General features: G+C 38.3%; 1 protein-coding gene across 1 annotated transcript; it reads right to left on the bottom strand.

Annotated features, from left to right (window-relative positions):
- Positions 1-15,888: 15,888 nt before the first annotated feature.
- Positions 15,889-19,632, bottom strand: LOC107778013 (uncharacterized). The gene is made up of 3 exons (XM_016598189.2): positions 18,711-19,632; positions 16,507-16,633; positions 15,889-16,427 (listed from the first exon to the last, which is right to left on the bottom strand). Exons 1-3 carry the CDS (start codon positions 18,976-18,978, stop codon positions 16,403-16,405), a joined length of 420 nt encoding a protein of 139 aa, XP_016453675.1. The 5' UTR covers positions 18,979-19,632; the 3' UTR covers positions 15,889-16,402.
- Between the last annotated feature and the right edge of the window lie 538 nt (positions 19,633-20,170).

Genomic DNA, 20,170 nt, shown 5'->3' with positions numbered 1-20,170 from the left:
ATAGTTTAAGGAAATTCCTGGCTTCGTCACTATGTACTATATACAATCTGGGTTGGATAAAGTTAAAGCTCCAAGTGGTTCAGTTCGGACTGAAAAATGAAAAGTATATCCATTGTGTGATCATAAAATGACAGATCTTGGACATAATTAAGTAAATTAAGCGTGTTCTCTCTAACCGTTAAAACTTTTATATGAGATTCACACAATTCAATCCTGAGTTGCCAAAACTGAAATGGCTGGCAATTTTGGAAAGTTCACAATCATCTATGAAAAGAATAAACAGATGAAATTCTGATTCATTGGGTATCTTTTGTACGTCACAATTCACATCCTATATCCAAGTGGCTATAACATACCAAAACTATGCAGCAGACATATTACAAAGACGGCTAGGAGTTGGCTTAAAATCCAACCATCTCAAGGTTAGTCGACGAGCCGGTGGTGTTAATGCTCTCTTTATGATCTCTTTGTTTGCCGATCCATGTAGTTTCCGCAGACTATAATGGCTTGTTGCTGTTGCCCTCACTGTTCTTGAAATGCGTGGCGATGAATCTCTGTGTTGTTGAGACCTTGGTGATGATGGAAACCTACTCTTGCAATTGTATTTCCTATCTGCCCTGTTGGTTCTGTCAACTGGTGGTGACTTTGATGGTAGAAGTGAAAACTTTTGAGTGATGGTTTCCATTGAAGGAAGAACCTCCATCTTTCTTTTGAACCAAAAAGGAAGTGTTATCAAGAATTATAAGAAGAAAGAAGGATGATGGGTTTGTTTACTTTGAACAAAGGGGAAAGTGTTTTAAAGAAATCTAAGGAGAAAGGATGATGGGTTTGTTTACTTGGCGAAGAAACTTTTTATAGTGGCGTTGGTATTTAGGGGGTGTGTTGACCAGTTCGTTTGAGTGGGGGAGACTTTGGAATATTTTGACTTTCTTTGGCTGGGAAACTTCCACTAGTTAGTATGTACGTAGTAGTCTTAATAGTATGAAAATTGATAAAATATCTTCATGGTCAAAAGTTGCTCCTTCAGCAGTCATATGTTGACTTTTCCCTTTGAATTGCCTTCAAAAATTGAACGTACCTAATCTCTAGAACGTTAAATCCACACGATCTATTAGAGGGAATTGTTAACAAATATCCTGATATATAACAAATATATCAAGCCTAATATTTCAAACTTTTAAGTACAATCCATTTGAACTTTACTTCATATGTTTGGAGTAATATTTTCTTGCTATTTCATATCAAAATGTTTTTGAAAAAAGGATATTATGTTTATTTTGTTTATGATAAAATGGTTAATCAACAATGGACCATTAAACGTTCTTATGAGTTTGAAATAGTTATTACGATGTAGATTTTGTAAAAAGAATGTCCTTGTTAAACTCAGAGGAAAAAAAATGTTGCTACCTAATTAATATTTTTGAAGGTAAAAAGGGATGTTTTAAAGTGTTGGAAATGGTGTTGATCAAGCTTTGTGCCGTCGATCTCTAGAATATTCCGGTGGTGATAAGTACGATGAAAGAGGAGATGGTTGGGTTGAGTTTATGTTCTGTCTGAATGGTTACAAGACATGTTATATTTGTATAAGAGATAGGTGACCCGGTTTCATATGGGTTTAGTTTGCATTGGGCCTGAATGAAGACATTAGCTTTGGGCCTTGGCTTATTTCAGCCGTGACTCAATGTTTTGGGCCTACATGCATTCCAGACCATGGTCAAGAGATTAACTATTGTGGTTATCATTTTGTAGATAATTTTATCCTTCCTTGTATTTATCTGATAGGTGGTTAGACATTAGGAAATAGGACACTGCCACTTGGCAATAGTTAGTTATAGCCAAATTCTTTTCTTGTTATATTTATACGTGTACCCTATACACAATGTATTTTCATTCTCAATACACAGAAGAAAAATTCTCAAAGTGACTTATTCTTTATTTGGCATGGTATCAGAGCAGGTTTAATCTACTCTTTACACTTTGAATCAAATTTCCATTCTCTTCTTTTTTTTTTTTATACAATGGGTACTGTTTCCAAACCTACTGATACACTAGCTTTAGCTACAGATTCTTCTACTATAGCTGGTACTAATCTATTGCTTCAGGGATGAGTGGTGTAGTAGATTCAGCTCATCCTTACTATCTTCATCCCTCGGATTATTCAGGGATGAATCTTGTTTCTTCAGTGTTCGATGGAAAGAGTTATGGGGGTTGGAGAAGAGTTATGGTAATAGCATTATCTGCTAAGAATAAGCTAGGGTTCATTGATAGATCCCTAGTTGTTCCAACTACTGATTCTAGGCTTCAAAAGCACTGGGCTCGCTGTAATGACATGATACTGTCATGGCTGCTCAACTCTTTGTCAAAGGAAATTGCAGAGAGTGTCTTGTACTCTCAAAGTGCCAAAGATCTTTGGGAAGACTTGGAAGATAGGTTTGGTCAGACAAATAGGGTAAAATTCTCCCAATTGCAGAAAGAGTTAAGTGCAGTAATTCAAGGTAATTGTAGTGTATCAAGCTACTTCACTAAAATGAAAAGTTCATGGGATGAATTAGATGCTTTAAACACTTTTTCTGCTTGTGTTTGTGAATGTGATTGTGGAGCTAAGGCTAAAAACCTAAAGACACATCAAGATGAGAAGCTACTGCAGTTTTTGATGGGTCTAAATGAGACTTTAATTGAGGTCAGAAGCAACATACTGTTGTCTTCCCCTTTACCCTCTATTGGTCAGGCTTACTCACTTGTCATGCATGATGAGAAGCAGAGAGAAATACATCCTACACCTTTTTATCCATGTGAATCGGCCTCTTTTGTGTCAGCAAATCAGTCAGGAGGGGGGGAAGAAGTTTAATGATTATAAAGGATAGAAAACAGGTTATGATGTGAAAAGAAACTCCAACATTTGTGCCTATTTTAAGAAACCAGGTCATATCATAGATAAGTGTTACAGAATCCATGGATTTCCCACAAATTTCAAATTCACAAAACAGAGGAAGTTTCAAGGTATAGCCCAGGCACACAATAATATTCTTAACACAATTGAAGAAGCAGAACAAGGAACTAACAGTAGTTCAGAGGTGAAGGCCCTTACCCAGGAGAATGTGACCCAGCTGCTGCAGCTTTTTCAGCAGGTGAACTTGAACCAGCAGGGTGCAGGTTCCTCTGATGCTCTTGCCAACTTAAACTATGTTGGTATATCAAAATATTTTGATACTTATGCATGTTTCATAGAAATTGATAGTCAGTCATGGATACTAGATAGTGGAGCCACTGAGCATATAACTTTTAACAAAGCATTCTTTTCAGATTTCAGGGTTTTGCCAAAATCAATAATAGTTAAACTTCCAAATTCTTGTAGAGTTAGAGTTACTCATTATGGATCTGTTACTCTTTTGCCTAATCTAGTTACAACATGTCTTATACATACCTTCATTTAAATTTAACTTTTTGTCTGTGCACAAGTTGTGCAGACAACTTAGAAAGTTCATATTATTCACTCCTTCTTGTTTTCTGCTACAGGGGCCCTCTGGAGATTGGTAAAGAGAGAAGAGGTATGTACATCCTTGAGTCAAGGCATCCAGCAACAACTTCTAAGAGTTTCCCTAAGACTAGTAATAGTTTTAATTCCAACAATCAATTAAAGCCTAGTGCTATTTCTAATTCATGTTTTACTTTTTCTGATTCCAATACAAAAGACAAATTGTGGCACAATAGATTAGGCCACATGCCTTTGAGTAATATGAAGAATATATCATCTATTCCTATTCCTTCATGTGTCAAATTTTCTGTTCCTTGTGTTGTTTGTCCAATGGCAAGACAATCCAAACTCCCTTTTCCTTCTAGCTCTATTACAACTAACTCTCTAATTGAATTAATTCATGTAGATACTTGGGGACCTTATAAACATTCAACCTATGATGGTTTCAAGTTTTTTATTACAATAGTTGATGATTCCAGTAGAGGTACACAGACCTATTTAGTAAGTGCCAAATCCAATGCTTTCACAATTCTAAAGTCCTTTCTAGCCATGGTAGAAAGGCAGTTTCATACCAAAGTAAAAGTCATAAGGTCAGATAATGCTTTTGAATTGGGAAATGGAAATGTTCAGTTAGAGTTCTTTCTTTCTCAGGGAATCATACACCAGACTACTTGTGTGGCCACTCCACAACAAAATGAAGTTGTGGATAGAAAGCATAAACACTTACTAGAGACCTCTAGAGCTTTATTATTTCAATCTCATTTACCTATCTCATAACGGGGAGACTTTCTTTTGATAGAAACTTACTTGATCAACAGGTTTCCTTCAAAGATTTTGCACCTAAAGACCCCATATGAGATTCTTTTTAATGTCAAACCTAATTATTCCAATCTTGGGTGCTTTGGGTGTTTATGTTTTGCTTCCACATTTTCAAGTCATAGAGGGAAATTTGAAGCAAGGGCAGTTCCTTGTATTTTTATGGGATATCCACATGGTAAAAAAGGTTATAAGGTGCTTAATCTAAAGACTCTTAAACCTTTTGTTTCAATAGATGTAGTGTTTCATAAGGAATTCTTCCCTTTTGCCTCTATTAAAGCTGCTAATCCTAATGTGTCTTTTCTGCCTAATGCTAACTAGAACACATGAGTTAGCCATTCCTCTGATGTGCCAACCCAAGATGTTTCATATCCAGATAATAGTCTTTCAGCTGATCCTCTTTTGTCTAGTCCTAGATCCATTAGTCCTTATCAATTTTCTTCATCTAGTTACACACATAGATCTCTTGTTGCTTTTTAGCCTCCTTCATCTAGTTATACACCAAAATCCTCTATAGTTTCCAGGAGTTCTCCTATTTTTTCGCACTAGAATCAGAAGCTGTGGTAGACACTCTCATAAGAAAATCCGCCAGAACACTAAAACTCTATCATATCTGAAGGACTATATCTGCAATGCTCTTTAACTAACAAATGTTATTTCTTCTTGTTTTCTAGCCCCAATAACACCTACTTTAATTTTTTTAGTGGCTTATCTTCTTCAAATCAACATATGCTCAACTCTATGTCTAATGGTTATGAACCTACTAGTTATGTTCAGGTTACACATCATCCAGGTTGGTAAGAAGCCATGGATAAAGAAATTGAGGCTCTAGAGTTGAATAACACCTGAGACCCATCTTTACCCAAACTCGAAATTGAAGACTAGGGGTTAGAAACTTAGCAACACTCAGATGGGAGCATAGAGAGACTAAAATCACGATTAGTGATCAGAGGTGATATACAACGTGAGGGGATTGATTTCAATAAAATATTTTCACCAGTGGTAAAAATGACTACCTTAAGGTGCATTTTGGCTACAACAGTAAAGAAATGATGGGGTCTCTACGATTTAGATGTAAATAATGTGTTTTTGCATGGAGACCTCGATGAAGAGGTCTATATGAAGTTTCTTGTTGGGGTCACTCCACCTAGCCCTATGCATGTCTGTCACTAAAAAAGTCTCTTTATGGACTTCGTCAAGCATCTCGACAGTGGTATGCAAATCTCACCTCTGTCCTAAATTTTAAGGGGTTCACTCACTCTTTAAATGATTACTCCTTATTTTTTAAAAAGACAGATTCTTCCATTTTTATTGTTGTTGTATATGTAGACGACATCTTGTTAACAGGAAATGACAATGCTGAATTATATGCCTTGAAAGACTTCCTAAATCAGGAATTCAAAATTAAGGACTTGGTGACTTACATTTATTTTTGGGAATGGAGGTATTGCGTGAGCCACATAGACTGATCTTGTGTCAGTAGAGGTTCACCATGGATTTGTTAGCATAATATGATTGCTTGCATTTGACCCCAGTATCTTCACCCCTTGATCTATCAGTCATTGCTTGCTAAAACAAGGGAACCTTTCCATGATCCAACACTGTATCGTCACCTCTTAGGCAAGTTAAACTACCTAACTTACACAAGACCGGATCTTTGCTTCACCGTTCAACATTTAAGCCAATATATGCAGGATCCTCGAGCTCCTCATCTTGCTGCAGCACTTCGAGTTCTTCGCTATCTTCTCAAGGATCTAGGTCTTGGACTCCTTATGTCACCTTCTTCATCATTTCATCTTCTAGCTTTCTACGACTCCGATTAGGGAACTTGCCTAGATTCACGGAGGTCTGTGAGTAGGTTATACATCTCCCTTGGTTCATATCCAATTTCTTGGAAATCCAAGAAACAATCTGCCATTTTTCTTATCTCTGCCGAAGTCGAATATCGCTCTATGCGACGAGTTTTAGTGGAATTAACCTGGCCAGTCCATCTCTTGGACGATCTCTCTCTATTCCAATTTCACTCCCAATTCCTCTTCATTCGGATAGCTAATCTATGATTCACATCTCTAAGAACCCTGTGTTTCATGAAAGAACGAAGCATGTGGAGATCGACTGCCATTTTGTTCGCCAGCAGTTCCTAGCCGGCTTGATTTCTTTGTCTTATGTACGATCTGCTTCTCAGTTGGCAGATCTATTTACTAGATCCCTAACTGGGCCTTTGCATCAAAATCTTCTAGTTTAGTTGGGGGTTTCTTCATCCCCATCCAACTTGAGGAGGGGTGTTGGAAATGTTGTTTATCAAGCGTTGTGTCGTCGATTTCTAGAATATTCTGGTGGTGATAAGTACGATGAAATAGGAGATGGTTATGTTGAGTTTATGTTCTGTCTAAATGGTTACAAGACATGTTATATTTGTATAAGAAATAGGTGACCCGGTTTCATATGGGTTTAGTTTGCATTGGGCCTGAATGAAGACATTAGCGTTGGGCCTTGGCTTATTTCAACTGTGACTCAATGTTTTGGGCCTACATGCATTCCAGACCATGGTCAAGAGATTAACTATTGTGGTTATCATTTTGTAGATAATTTTATCCTTTCTTGTATTTATCTGATAGGTGGTTGGACATTAGGAAATAGGATACTGCCACTTGGCAATAGTTAGTTATAGCCATATTCCTTTCTTGTTATATTTATACGTGCACCATGTACAATATATTTTCATTCTCAATACATAGAAGAAAAATTCTCAAAGTGTCTTCTTCTTTATTTGGCATAAAGCAAGGAAAATTAACTAATTTCTTATAAATTTTCAATATTTTTTTTATTTAATTTGGAAGAATGTGTAAAAGTTAGTTTTTTTATTTTATTTTATCGAATAAAGGTTAGTTTAAAATGAGCGGGGTGCTGCTAATAATGCATATGTTAAAGGCAAACATTTCACGGGCGCCCTATTTGGTACCCCTCCCCCCCTCTTCCTCCTCTCTTTGTTATTCCTTAGGATTTCTTCTTCTTCTTAATTGCAAAATCGATTTGTTAGATTTATTGTTATTTTGACACATTGATGATTGTGGTTTATTCTTTATGATATTTGGAGGTTATGTTTCAAATTTAAGATCATTTGGAGTAGATTTAGGTATTGAATCGTGTATTGAATTGTTGAAATTCAAAGAACATATTTCTATTTTTGGGTATCTATTTGACCTTAAATACAATATTTTCACTTCAGACATATTTGGCCTTAAGTGCATGAAAATATTTGTTGCACTTCGGATCTATTTGGCCTTAAGTGCATCTTAAGTGCAATTTTTTCACTTCAAACCTATTTGATCTTTAAGTACATGAAAACATTTATTGCACTTCAGACCTATTTGACCTTAAGTGCATTTGAAGTATAATTTTTGCGCTTTAGAGTTGGCCTTAAGTGCATTGCACTTCAGATTTTTTTTCAACGACAGATCCGATAAGTCTAAAGTCGAACCTAAAGTGGGTATACTTGTAAATATTTGTACAAAGTGGGTATAAGTTCAATAGTAAACCTAAAATTGGGTATAAATGCAAATGCCCGTGTTAAAGCTCAATTGGATTTCAAAAACTCATTAGAGTCCAAATTCTAAATAAGATCTATTAAATTATTGTTTTCAAAAGAAAGAGATTTACTGTCGTGCTTTACTTGAAAGTAAGAGAAAAGTCTTGAGTGAGAAAAAAACTATTTTCTTCAATTTGTAAGTAGTATTGTAAGGTTTAATTTTAAGAATAGAGTTTGTTAATAAAAAAGTCGAGTCGCTTTCTTTATAATTAATATAGCACTAAAAACAAAAGTCAAAAAGTTTTTTTAATCTATCCACCCAGTTTTTCACCTCGGTGATGAGGAGTTTTGCATCAACCCGTACCATGTATATTAAAGCAAAGGGAGAATTGCAATGGAGGATAACATAAACCTAACCTCCAGTTCCTAAAGATGACACATGTTCAGGTTATTAACTAGACTCCAGGAGCTAAGTTAAAAGTAGGGGTGGTAAATAGACGGGTTAGGCTGAATTTGAGTGGGTCAAGATGGAGTTAGGTCAATAAATAGGTCACTACTCAACCTAACCCAAAGAGTACTTGGGCTAAGATGGGCTGAGTCAAGATGGGCTAAACAATGGGTCATAGACTTAGAAGCTATACTACCTAGCTAGCAAGTTAGAAGTTATACTACCTAGCTAGCAAGCATCTAAAATGAAGGGACTCCTCCCCCCTAATTTACATAAGACCTAGCAATGTAAACGAGGGAGACTCTCCCCTTACAGAATTATATACAATGTACAGTTAAGGTACATCAAAAGTGAAAGTAAAAATAACCTAATTAAGGAGTACCTTAGATGAGAGAAATTCTCCATGAAGCTTTCGCCTTATCAAAGTAGATAGACTTTTTGAAGAATCTCAACGGTAATCTATCAAAAAATAAATCAAGTAAAGGTAATTCACATTAAAATTAGTATGATGCGGTGAAGCATTCCACAATGCCTGATTAGGCTCTTTGCTACCAATGTATGAATAAAGATTATCCATTTGAGCTGTTATTATTATTCTGTGTTGGAAGGATAATAAACTTAGTCCTTATATGCCGGATTGCAGGTTCGTCTCTCTATAGTTATGAGAAATTCTTACATCCCTACATTGCTGGCATAATATCCTGATTTGCATCAGTTGTCCTAGGGGATTTGTCATTGCTTTGATGAGTGCACCTTGGCTTCCTCTTATAGTCACACTTGCTCTAATACTACATGGATTTGACAAGGTTGTTTGACCAAGAAATATGAACCTTTAGTTAAACCAATTAATTTAATATATAAAAGGTTAAACCTAGTTAAAGATAATAACTTCCGATCTATAATCAGCCTGTGTGGATGATATGGAGCAGTGTTGGAACAGAATTGAAGTAGCGTGTATTTAATGTTTCAAAGTCATTAGTGGGAGAGGAATATCAAGCATTAAATAACAATAAATAGCACTAAATGTAAATAAGGAAAATGATTCACCCAATATCTGAATGAGGTGGATGATTCTCCCTTCTAATAATGATGAATGACAAATAACTATGAGAATATTGGAAACTTTCTGGGATATGATGGAACAGTATAGAATAATAGACAAAGCGAATCTCCTTAGAAAGATTGATGTTTTTATTTATCTAGAGAGTCTGCTTTTCAAGAGAGTTCTTATCAGAGAATATTATCTGCCTTTCACCGTATCCCTCTTTTATTTATATGGGACATATCACCAATTAATCCTAAAAGTACAAATACAGAGAATATTCAATGGAATATTCTTCTAAAGATTCTATTACAAAACTAGCCGTTACTGCTCCTTCTGACACTTGACCTCGGCCACGATGGACTACTCGACAGTGAGTTCCATTAGTCATTGGTCGACCTCGACCAAATTACTTCTAGTAAGACCACTTCTCTCTGAATATCCTCAAGCCAGATTTTGACCCATATAATTAGTCCATCCGCTTATCGAGGTTGTCTCTCAGACGACCTCGATGAGCGAACTTCGGTAGTCGTTGTTGAGAGATTTAGGTGGGTAGGTCGAGTACTAATGCTCATGGAGAGGTGACAACGTGGTGCTTTATGAGCCATAATTTACCATTATGTCAGTTCAGAATGACGTCATATCATCATGCGCCATTATTACACATTTTCCTGATGCGTTACATCATTACCCGTGCCTTTGCCATTTCGATATTCGTGCAGTGATGGTTTGTATTCTCGATTAAGGTGCTTGTATTTTTTATAAATAGGGATAGAAAACCCTCTATTTGATCCTTTGTGTTTTCAAGCATTCGAATCTATATATCTTTCTTCTTTCAGTGTTCCTACTATTACCTTCATTCTTGCATCCCTGTTTTCACCAGTTCTGTTAATTTTCACCGCTTATACTTTCTTTGCGATTGAATCTTCTCCATATCACAACAAGAATGGTTAACCCAACTACTTCAGAGGGATTACCGGATCCAGTTCCCTTGGCAGTTCGCATGCCTCCCCATGATGATGTGATGGCCATGTTTGCTGAAGATAACAGTTTTCCTACGATGGAGGAGATAATTCTCCGTAGGGAACTTCTCCAAGTTGCCCGAAGATGACCTCGAAGTTTCGGAGTCATTGATGAAGGAGGCAGCCAGAGTTTAGGGCTATATGAAATTTTTGCCCATGTAGACCTTATCCCGGCGGGGCACGACGTAGTGCAAATAGACCGCCCTGGGTACTGCGCCTTCTACTCATACCCCTTCTTCGCGGGCTATTCTTTTCCTATCCTCCCCCTAGCCGAAGAGTTTTTCCGCTATTACCGAGTTTGCTTGGCTCAACTTTCCCCTATATCTACAAGCTCATTCGTATGATCTCAAATTTCGTGGAATTAGCCAGGGTCGAGGTGACCCTCCGTCACTTGATGCATCTCTTCGCTCCCAATTTTCATAGGGGGATGATGTTACATCTTCGCTACTGAGGTAACAAATGCCTATGGTAAAAATGAACAACAAGGCCAACCGCCAGTTTTGGCTCAGCTAATTATACGTCAAAATCGAGGACGTGGTGGCAAATGCGAATGGGTTTCCTGAGATTTGGAACTGCGCATGTAATCACCTTTTTCTATTGCATTTTGCGTTGTTCGACTTTGGTTATGCGGTATCTTATTTTCTCTTTCTGTGCAGCAGAGGCTGAACCCCCTCCTTTGGTAGAAGATATTCATGAGTGGGTTAGCCGAGTTCTTCCTTATACAGCGGGGATCCGCGAATGGTCGGCCTTTCGCAATACATTTGGGCCCAAGCTTCCCAACCTTTTTCCTCTTTTCTTTGTATCAGCGTGGGGAGGTTTGAGGAAGGTTAAGGCTCATATTCCTGCGTTTCATTAGGTGTCCACTACAACGGAATCCGTCCCATCTATAACCGCATCCAAGCCTGCCCAATCATCTTCCCCCGTTCGACCTCGGACTTCGGCGCGACTAACTCTGCCATCGGCGGCCTCAGCATCAGGGACATTGGCTTTTCCTATGCTGCATTTAGTGGATAACTCGTCATCGAGCGGGGAAAGCTTGCACCCATGAAAGAGTAGATCGGTGGATGTCGACGATTTTACACCTCAGGCAGTAGACTCTACAACGAGTGACTGTGAGTCAGCCATTTCTACCCGTGAGAGCGGTGCCCATTTATCATCCGAAGCTCCGATGTCTACGGGGGTTATGGAAGATATTCCTTTACCCGAGCTTGCGGTTGAGGTTGGAGGATCGTTCGAGGCATGGAAGTCGTGCTGAGAAACAAGCCGTTATCCTTGAGAATGGATGGTGTTACCTCGTTGACCGAGGAGAGAGGAAAAGGCATTGGCGAAGGCGGTTACGAAACTGGCTCCGACATTGACCCCGAGGAGGTGCGAATGTTGAGTGAAGGATTCACTCGGGTGGAAGTGAGGTTGAAGGGGTATACTTGTACCATCCTTGGGTCCCCTTTGTTATGATGTGGAGGGCAGGACCCTAAAGACGTTGAATGATGTTTCTCTCTCATCTGTCATAGCCAACCTCGCCCTTAGGGTAAGTTTTCCGTCCTCTAATTTCCGTGCTTTTCACTTTTTGTTTTTTGACTGATTTCCTTCTTTTAAGTTTTCTTTCTAGACCATCATTTTGGAGATTGAGAGTGCCCGTCGAGCGGAGAGGCGTAAGAACATTTTTGAGAAGATGGAGAAAAAGTATCATGAGTACCGCAATAAGCACCGCGAGATCTGTAGGCGATTTGGCGAGAGCGGCAACTTTCAAGCCATCAGGGACGAGCTGAAGCAGAAGGATGAGGAGTTAGTAAGGGTCATCGGAAAGTGTAGCGTCCTTGAAGGGGCGTTGAGATACAAGGAAGAGGATCTTGAGGTGAGCCGGGGAGTCGAGGCTCAATGTGCGGACCTTCAGGCCTAGGTGACATCTCTACGGGCCGAGCCCGATCGATGTTTGGTCAGAGCTACTTAGACCTATCTTCTAGGGTCCAAAATCAATGCTTTTGATATGTTAAAAGCCTTTATTGCCATGGTAGAGACTCATTTTCACATTAAAGTACAGAATGTAAGAACTGACAATATATTGGAATTGGGGTCTAGTCTTTATGGTTCTCAATATTTCTCTGCAAGGGAATTGTGCATCAAACCTCTTGCCCTCATACCCCTCAACAAAATGGGGTGGTAGAGAGGAAGCATAGACACTTGCTTGATACTGCTAGGGCTTTACTTTTTCAGTCCCATCTTCCCATTAGATTCTGGAGTGATTGTGTCTTGACAGCCACCTATTTGATCAACCGGTTTCCTTCTCCCCTTTTGTCTCACAAAAGCCCTTTGAACTTCTTTATGGTAAGCCTCCTTCCTACTCACATCTTAGAGCCTTTGCTGCATCTGTTATACTACTGTGCCTAAACTTCATAGAGATAAATTCCAACCCAGGGCTGTATCATGTGTGTTTGTGGGGTACCCTTTTGCCCAGAAAGGCTACAAGTTGTACAATTTGGAGTCTCATTCCTATTTTGTTTCCAGGGATGTTGTATTTCATGAACACATTTTCCCTTTTTCTCAAAACCTATTGTCTTTTCTAGTATGTGTCCTTTCCATTTCTCTACTTGTTTAGATGACTTGCCTCCTGCCTCTCACCCTGTTCCTGCTCCCTCCTTTGGTGTAAGCCCTATTCCTTATTCTTTTCCTTCTCTCTCTCCTGCTTCCACTCTTTCTGTTCCTTCTGTTTTCACTCCTTCTTCCTCCTCTTGTGCACCTCAATCTTCATCATCTCCTTCTCCTATTTCATCATCCCCTTCTCCTCCTTTGAGAAGGTCCACTAGGGAACACAAATAGCTTGCCTAACTTCAAAGTTATATCAGTAGCTCCACCTCAGCTGACTCCGCCTCTGATCCTCCACCTCCTATTTCTACTCAGTTGCCTGTTTTTGAGCCTTCAACTTATTTTTAGGCAACATCTATTCCAGAATGGCAGGCTGCCATGAGAACTGAATTTGAGGCCTTAGAGGCTAAACAACACCTAGGAGGTTGTCCCTTTGCCTCTTGGGAAGAAGCCTATAGTCTGCAAATAGGTCTACAAGATTAAATATAGAGCTGATGGTAGCATTGAAAGGTATAAGGCTAGGCTAGTGGTTCGGGATGATACCCAAGTTGCAGGTATTGATTTTTAGAAAAAATTTCCCCAATTGTAAAAATATCTACTGTCAAAACTCTTGTTGTTGTGGCAGTAAAGAAGGGCTGGCCCCTATTTCAATTGGATGTTAATAATACTTTATTGCATGGTGACTTGGATGAGGAAGTATATACGAGGCTCTCTCCTGGTTTGTCTGTTTCTTCCCCACTTTCTTCTGTCCCTTTAGTGCGCAAATTGCAGAAGTCTCTTTATGGTTTGAGGCAAGCATCCAGGCAATGGTATGCTAAACACTCTCAAACATTATAGTGTAGAGGGTACCATCATTCTTTCAATGACTATTCTCTATTCACTAGGGGTTCAGGTGATTCTTTGGTTATTATAGTTGTGTATGTGGATAACATTGTCTTAACTGTGACTGATTTGTTGTGCAATACCTTAGCCAATTTATGCAGAAACCTTGTGTTCCTCGTATGAAATCTGCCCACCACCTCCTGAGGTATTTGAATAGTACTTCTGATCTTTATATTTTTCTTAATAACTCCTTAGATTTTTCTGTTCAGGTTAATTGTGATAGTGATTGGGAATTTTTTCCTGATAGCAGAAGATCAGTGACTAGTTTCTACATCCTGTTAGGTGGCAGTTTGGTTTGTTGGAAATCTAAGAAGCAACCATTTGTCTCTCTTTCTTCATATGAAGTTGAATATAGGTCTTTGAGCAAGGCTATGGTAGATATTACATGCTTAGCTACACTTTTGGCTGATTTGGGCATTACTGATCTCTCTTCTATTTCTGTTTATTGTGATAATCAGGTTGTAGTTCACATTGTTAAGAACCATGTGTTCCATAAAAGGACCAAGCATATTGAGGTGAATTATTACTTTATTCACACCAAGCTGGCTGATGGTTTGGTTACCCTGCTCCATACTTCCAGTTCCACTCAAATGGCTGATGTATTCAACAAAAGTCTGCCTGGTGCTGCCCATCATTTACATTTGTCCAAGTTGGGTATTTTATCACACTCCAACTTGAAGAGGGTGTTCGGATAACTAAGTGTAATGCTGATGTGGGCTAGTTTTGTTAGTTGGGTTATATCTTGTAACTGGGCTTGGCCCAATTTGTATTTGTGCTTTCATTTTTGAATAGTTAGGAGCTTGGTCAATTTGGTCCACTACCGGGTCATATATAGTATGGGCATTGTCTCATTTGTGAAAAATATATTGACTTCTTCAAAATAATACCTCCCGATTCTCTCTAAGGTCATTATGAACCCTAACAGTTGTTGCTCAATTGGAGCTTTAATTCTGCATTTCTAACAAAATCATTGCAGTTTGGTCTTCTGCTTTAGAATATCTTTTTCCAATTTGAGGAACCTGGTGTACTCCGTAGTAAGTTCATTTATGATAGATCTATCAATTTTATTGTTGGTGTTTATCCAGGTTTCTTCTGCACTTCTAACTTTATCTTCACACTCTTTGACATTTAAAAGATATCTCCATATTCTCTTTTAGACAATATGCCCAATATATTGCAAACCTTATTCATTTTTTGGTAAAAGATTTACATAGGATTTCCCGTGACTTAAGTATCCCATGCTTCGTTTACTGTGGTCTGTGGATTTAAAGGATTTATTTTCTACCCATATGTCCAAAAACTTGAAGTACTTAGGGCCATCTACATTACTGACATTTAGTTCCATTAACAATGGATAATGATCTGGCTATGTGGCTGCTAGGTGTGTGACTGTGGTAATTGGAGCTACTGATACCCCTGCATCATTAACCATCCCCTGTCTAGTCTTTTATACACAATAACAGTTGAACCTCTTTAATTTGACCATGTAAAGGCTCATGATACCCCAAATCTATCAGTCCACATTCGTCTATCACACTGATGAATTTAATGCTTTTTTGAATTTTGTATGGAACCCCTCCTATCTTTTCTTCCACAGAGGTGATAACATTAAAATCCCCAATTATATACCAAGGTGCAGTAACGTTGGCCGATTGTTGTCTGTGTCTATCCTGCATGGGTCTTCTTAGATGATTTCTACACTTGGCATACACCACAGTAATATAGAGGATAGTTTCCATCTCAACATGTTTTAGCTGACATGTAATTTGTTGTTCTACTATACAACATGTAAACTCATGGTCCCAAAATATTCATATTTTGTCATTTGGATTGCTAAATGCATAATTCATAGATAACTGTAATTGTAGTTGTTAATCTATGAGCTATCCAAGAAAGGTTCCAGGACATCTATAAAGGACAATTTGTGTGACTGCTTAAGTACTTTCATTCTCTCTATTGCACCTGAGGATCTAATGCCTATTTTATATGAGTGTACTTATCATAATTAAAGATGAATGGGTTTTAATTCTTGATTTGCTTCTAGTATTAGAAGCAATATTGTTCTTGGTATCTATAATAAACCAAATATCGACCAAACCAACTGGCTATATTGATTCACTAAATTGAATTACAATCAACTGGAATTTGCAATGAAATAGTAAAAAGGATAACTGCAGGATAACAGAAGGGATGCGAAGTTAGAAATACACCATGGAAGAAGGAGATGAGAAGCTTGGACAGAAAGAGATGAGAAGTACAGAGCTTTCACGTAACATTTGCCTAATCCTCCAAACCCAGACGATGGCCCCTTTTACTCACTTCGTCGCATACTTCCTTAACCCGGATCCCAGATAAATCTCTTGTTGGGCTTTCTGATTCTTGGGCCTCTTCACAATTTAGCCACTGGCCCAACAGCCTCTGTCCAAATAACTAGCCCATACATATCATTTGAGTTATCCTGGTTTACAACAATACTCCCGCTCTCAAAAAGAACCTTGTCCTCAAGGTTCAAATAGAGCCACACTAACATTATGTTAGTGAATCTGTCACGACTCGAACATGCGTCAAGAGCTGACCAATGTCTTTCAACCTTAGATTTGATGAATCAATTCCAGTGCCCTTTGCCAATTCTAAATTACCAAGAGGAAGAACATAAGCCACAAATCTAAAAAAAATTTCCTTCAATCTAAGTGCAACAATTTCCATTACCTTCTTTGTACACCAAGGGAGCCATGAGCACCAGTAACACTTACTGATTCATAGCGATAAGACTGATTGAGGTAGTCAAATGATTCAGGATCCCCCAACCTACACTTTTTCTTCATCTCCGCGGGTACTGCATAGAGAAGATAGAAACATTGATGCTTCTGTTCAAGAATTAAACATAATAATTCTTGAGATCTTTCAAGGAGGAACGCTCCCATTTCTGCACTAGATACTCTTCTAGACTTGCCAACCCGAGTCTCCAGAAATATACAACAACTTGAATTGTCCGTTTGTAATGTTTTTGCATTGCTAATTAGTTCAAGCACTAGATTTGACTCAATAATTTGTTGGTCCCTACTGTACTCTGCAATGCTTGTACAGCCACCAAAATAGGCAAGATAACACATAAGCATTCAAGTAGTTGTAAACTTTCCAAGTCTAATGTTAGGACCAACCAAGATAAAAGTGCCTTTACCTTCAATTATCATTGTTCTATGAACAACATCAGCAACAACAATTGAAGCTATTTTCATCAAATCAACTTTTATATCATCTAAAAAAATACATTTTCCATCATAGTCAAGCTACAAGTATGTAGTGCAGCAAAATAACACAATGAGGAATCGGGCATTGAACTCAATAATTCTGTTACTAGGATCTAAAATAGATTGTAGTATAAAAATAATGAAGTCATCGGCACCACATCTAGCAACTGCTAATGCAAAACTAGTTAGCAAACGGGATGAATGAATACCCAATTTCCGTACAAGATCCCATACTTGAGTCATAGAGTTAGCATATCTAATGAAGTAAAACTCGCCAGTAGATCCCAACAATAGTACCGCCGCAATGTTCACTGTATAGTTTCTTAGAGATATGTACTTGGAACGTATTCCTGGATCCCATACAAAAAGATTCATCACAGGCTGTTGAGCTTGAACTAGTAAATAACAATCAGTTATTTTTGCATGATGAAACTTAATATTTCTACAAGGTGAAATAGAAAAGTTAGGAAAAAGGACATTTTGGTTGCAGCTAGGCATATTATTCTCAATTCCACCACAGCAGCAACTCCTCCGGTCAAAGAAAATTTGCTCTTCACTCAACATAGACAAAGCACAGTAATCCAAGATTGCTAAGTCCATAAGAGGCCAAAGCTTAACCATCTCTTCATTAACATTCATTCCCACAAGGACACTACTAGCAGACCAAATGCCAATCACAGTAGTGTACTTTGTTGCTCCAAATATAATCTCTGTCGCTCTATAATACTGAGAGCATATGTGAGAAATATTTAGTTGTCTTTCAACCAAAGCTTTAGCATGTCCCAGTCACATAAATTAACCAGAGGAGCATGGAAATCCACCAAAAGATTATGATCATTAATGTCTTTGTGAATTATGCCAATAGTGCGACGAATGTAGGATAATACCCAAAAAGTCCGGAATGTATAAAGCTTCACAAGTAAGAGAGTGTGTATAGATGTCCTAGGTTGCAATCGAACAACCAGGGGGCGTCCGTTGGGGGTTACCATGAACAAATTCACACCAGGATCCAATGGGAATTGATTCAAAAAGCATAGATCATTGGATATGGAATCAACATGACACTCTAATATCCTAATAATCTTCTTGAAATCATCCACAACCATGACTGAATAATATCTTTCAGCGCCAACAAATGTGGTGAAAAAACCAAAACTAAGAACAAATGAAAATTTGGCGGAGTAGACTTTGTCTTATAAACTAGACCACACATCGCAAGCGACAGTCTAACAGCTTTATGGGCCTGAATATTTGGGGACTGCTTGGAGTAACTTTCAGCAAATGTACGGAGTAATCCCTGTATATTCTCCGCCATAGTAGGTTCATATGTTACAGACAATAAACCATGAAATCTCCTCTCCTGTCCAGTATCAACCCAATTGTATTTGTGTAGGTTAACATCGTGGTAATGGAACAATATATTTTGATTAGCACTAGCAAATGGAAATGTTATCCCAGAAAATTTTCTAATAGCATTCGACATGACATATCCTTGTCTAGCGAAAGGAATTTGATAACTAGTTATATCCGTTAGAGGAGAAATTTCTAATACCGCTACATTATCCTTTGTATTTTTCTCCTCTTTATTTTTAGATTCTAGTAGTTTAGTCACATTACAATTGTAACGAGTTAAACAAGAAGGAATAGAGTTTGAAGAAATACCGATCTGATTAACTAGAACCTCAGTAGTAACCTTGGTTTTCAAGGTCTTAGAGTGAGACTGGTGCGTGTTGCCATTTCCCTGAGAGCCTTCATCAAACACCTGGACCTCCTCTGATTTTGTATTCTTTAAAGCAGATTTCATTGTATCAGTAAGGACTTCAATATCTGATCGCTCGGTAGCAAAGACCTTAGAACAACAACATCTATGTAGCATATTATCGAACACCTGGGCTTCAATTTCAGTAGAATATTCCTTGATTGTAGCCATGTGACCTTCCAGCGATTAGAGATGCTGCTTACGAAAAAGAATTCGCACCTTTGCGACAAAGTGTTCCCTTCAATTGCTTGTTCCGGAGAAGCCATCGGAACCAATCCAATGCCTCACCTTCGAGATAAATAGACATGCGTAATAATTTGTTATTTTCTGATATGCATAGAATTCAAAGTAGCGTTCAGCCTGAGAAATCCATAACTCTGGATCCTCGCCGCTAAGTCGTCGGAATTCCAATGGAGTAGGCTTACTCATTGCAAGGTTTTCAACAAACTCATGTAACAATGAACGAATTTCAGCGATATCCTTTGACTACGAATCCTTCACGACCTTAATTGAATCATCAGTAGTTAGAAATATTTGGTCTTTCATTGAAGACCTCTGGATGAAAGCACCAGTGTAATAAACCAAATATCGACCAAACCAACTGGCTATATTGATTCACTAAATTGAATTACAATCAGCTGGAATTTGCAATGAAATAGTAAAAAGGATAGCTGCAGGATAACATAAGGGATGAGAAGCTAGAAATACACCATGGAAGAAGGAGATGAGAAGCTTGGACAGAAAGAGATGAGAAGTACAGAGCTTTTCACGTAACATTTGCCTAATCCTCCAAACCTAGATGACGGCCCCTTTTACTCACTTCGTCACATACTTCCTTAACCCGAATCCCAGACAAATCTCTTGTTGGGATTTCTGATTCTTGGGCCTCTTCGCAATTTAGCCCCTGGCCCAACAGCCTCTGTCCAAATAACTGGCCCATACACATCATTTGAGTTATACTGGTTCACAACAACATCTTGCATGTTCATATATCTTCCTCTTGGAGATAAGCCTCGAGAATCTGTCACTTTGAGCTTATTTTGATAATCAAAATTTTGATTGGATCCAGAAGCTAGGATGAGCTGGTGATCTCGTTCTTTTTTGTCTGTATCTTCTCTGAATTCATCATCTCCTTCAGTATCATACCCCATTTCATCCTCTATTTTCACTGATTTGTACTCATCTTTGTCTTAGCCTTCAAGATGACTACTACACTCTGCAGTCCCAGAATCATATGTAGCATCGATAGCTAGGGCATTTTTTAATGTTAGATTGCTTTCCCCCTATTCTGCTTCTTTTGAACGTTAGAAACGTTTGTCCTTACCTTATCCTGAGGTTATTGGGTAAGAATTTCGATGATAGG

The sequence above is a fragment of the Nicotiana tabacum genome, chromosome 8 (genome assembly GCF_000715075.1).
Source record: "Nicotiana tabacum cultivar K326 chromosome 8, ASM71507v2, whole genome shotgun sequence".
NCBI lineage: Eukaryota > Viridiplantae > Streptophyta > Magnoliopsida > Solanales > Solanaceae > Nicotiana > Nicotiana tabacum.
This window is presented reverse-complemented; position numbering and strand designations above follow the sequence as displayed.

What these genes read in the sequence shown, in the direction of transcription:
- LOC107778013 (XM_016598189.2), bottom strand. Translation starts at nt 18,978, where the DNA reads ATGGCTACAATCAAGGAATATTCTACTGAAATTGAAGCCCAGGTGTTC. An exon ending in GGTTCTAGTTAATCAGATCG is followed by an intron (nt 16,634 to 18,710) that starts GTATTTCTTCAA and finishes TTCTCTATGCAG; the next exon opens with TACCCGCGGAGATGAAGAAA. An exon ending in TCCCTTGGTGTACAAAGAAG is followed by an intron (nt 16,428 to 16,506) that starts GTAATGGAAATT and finishes TTGGTAATTTAG; the next exon opens with AATTGGCAAAGGGCACTGGA.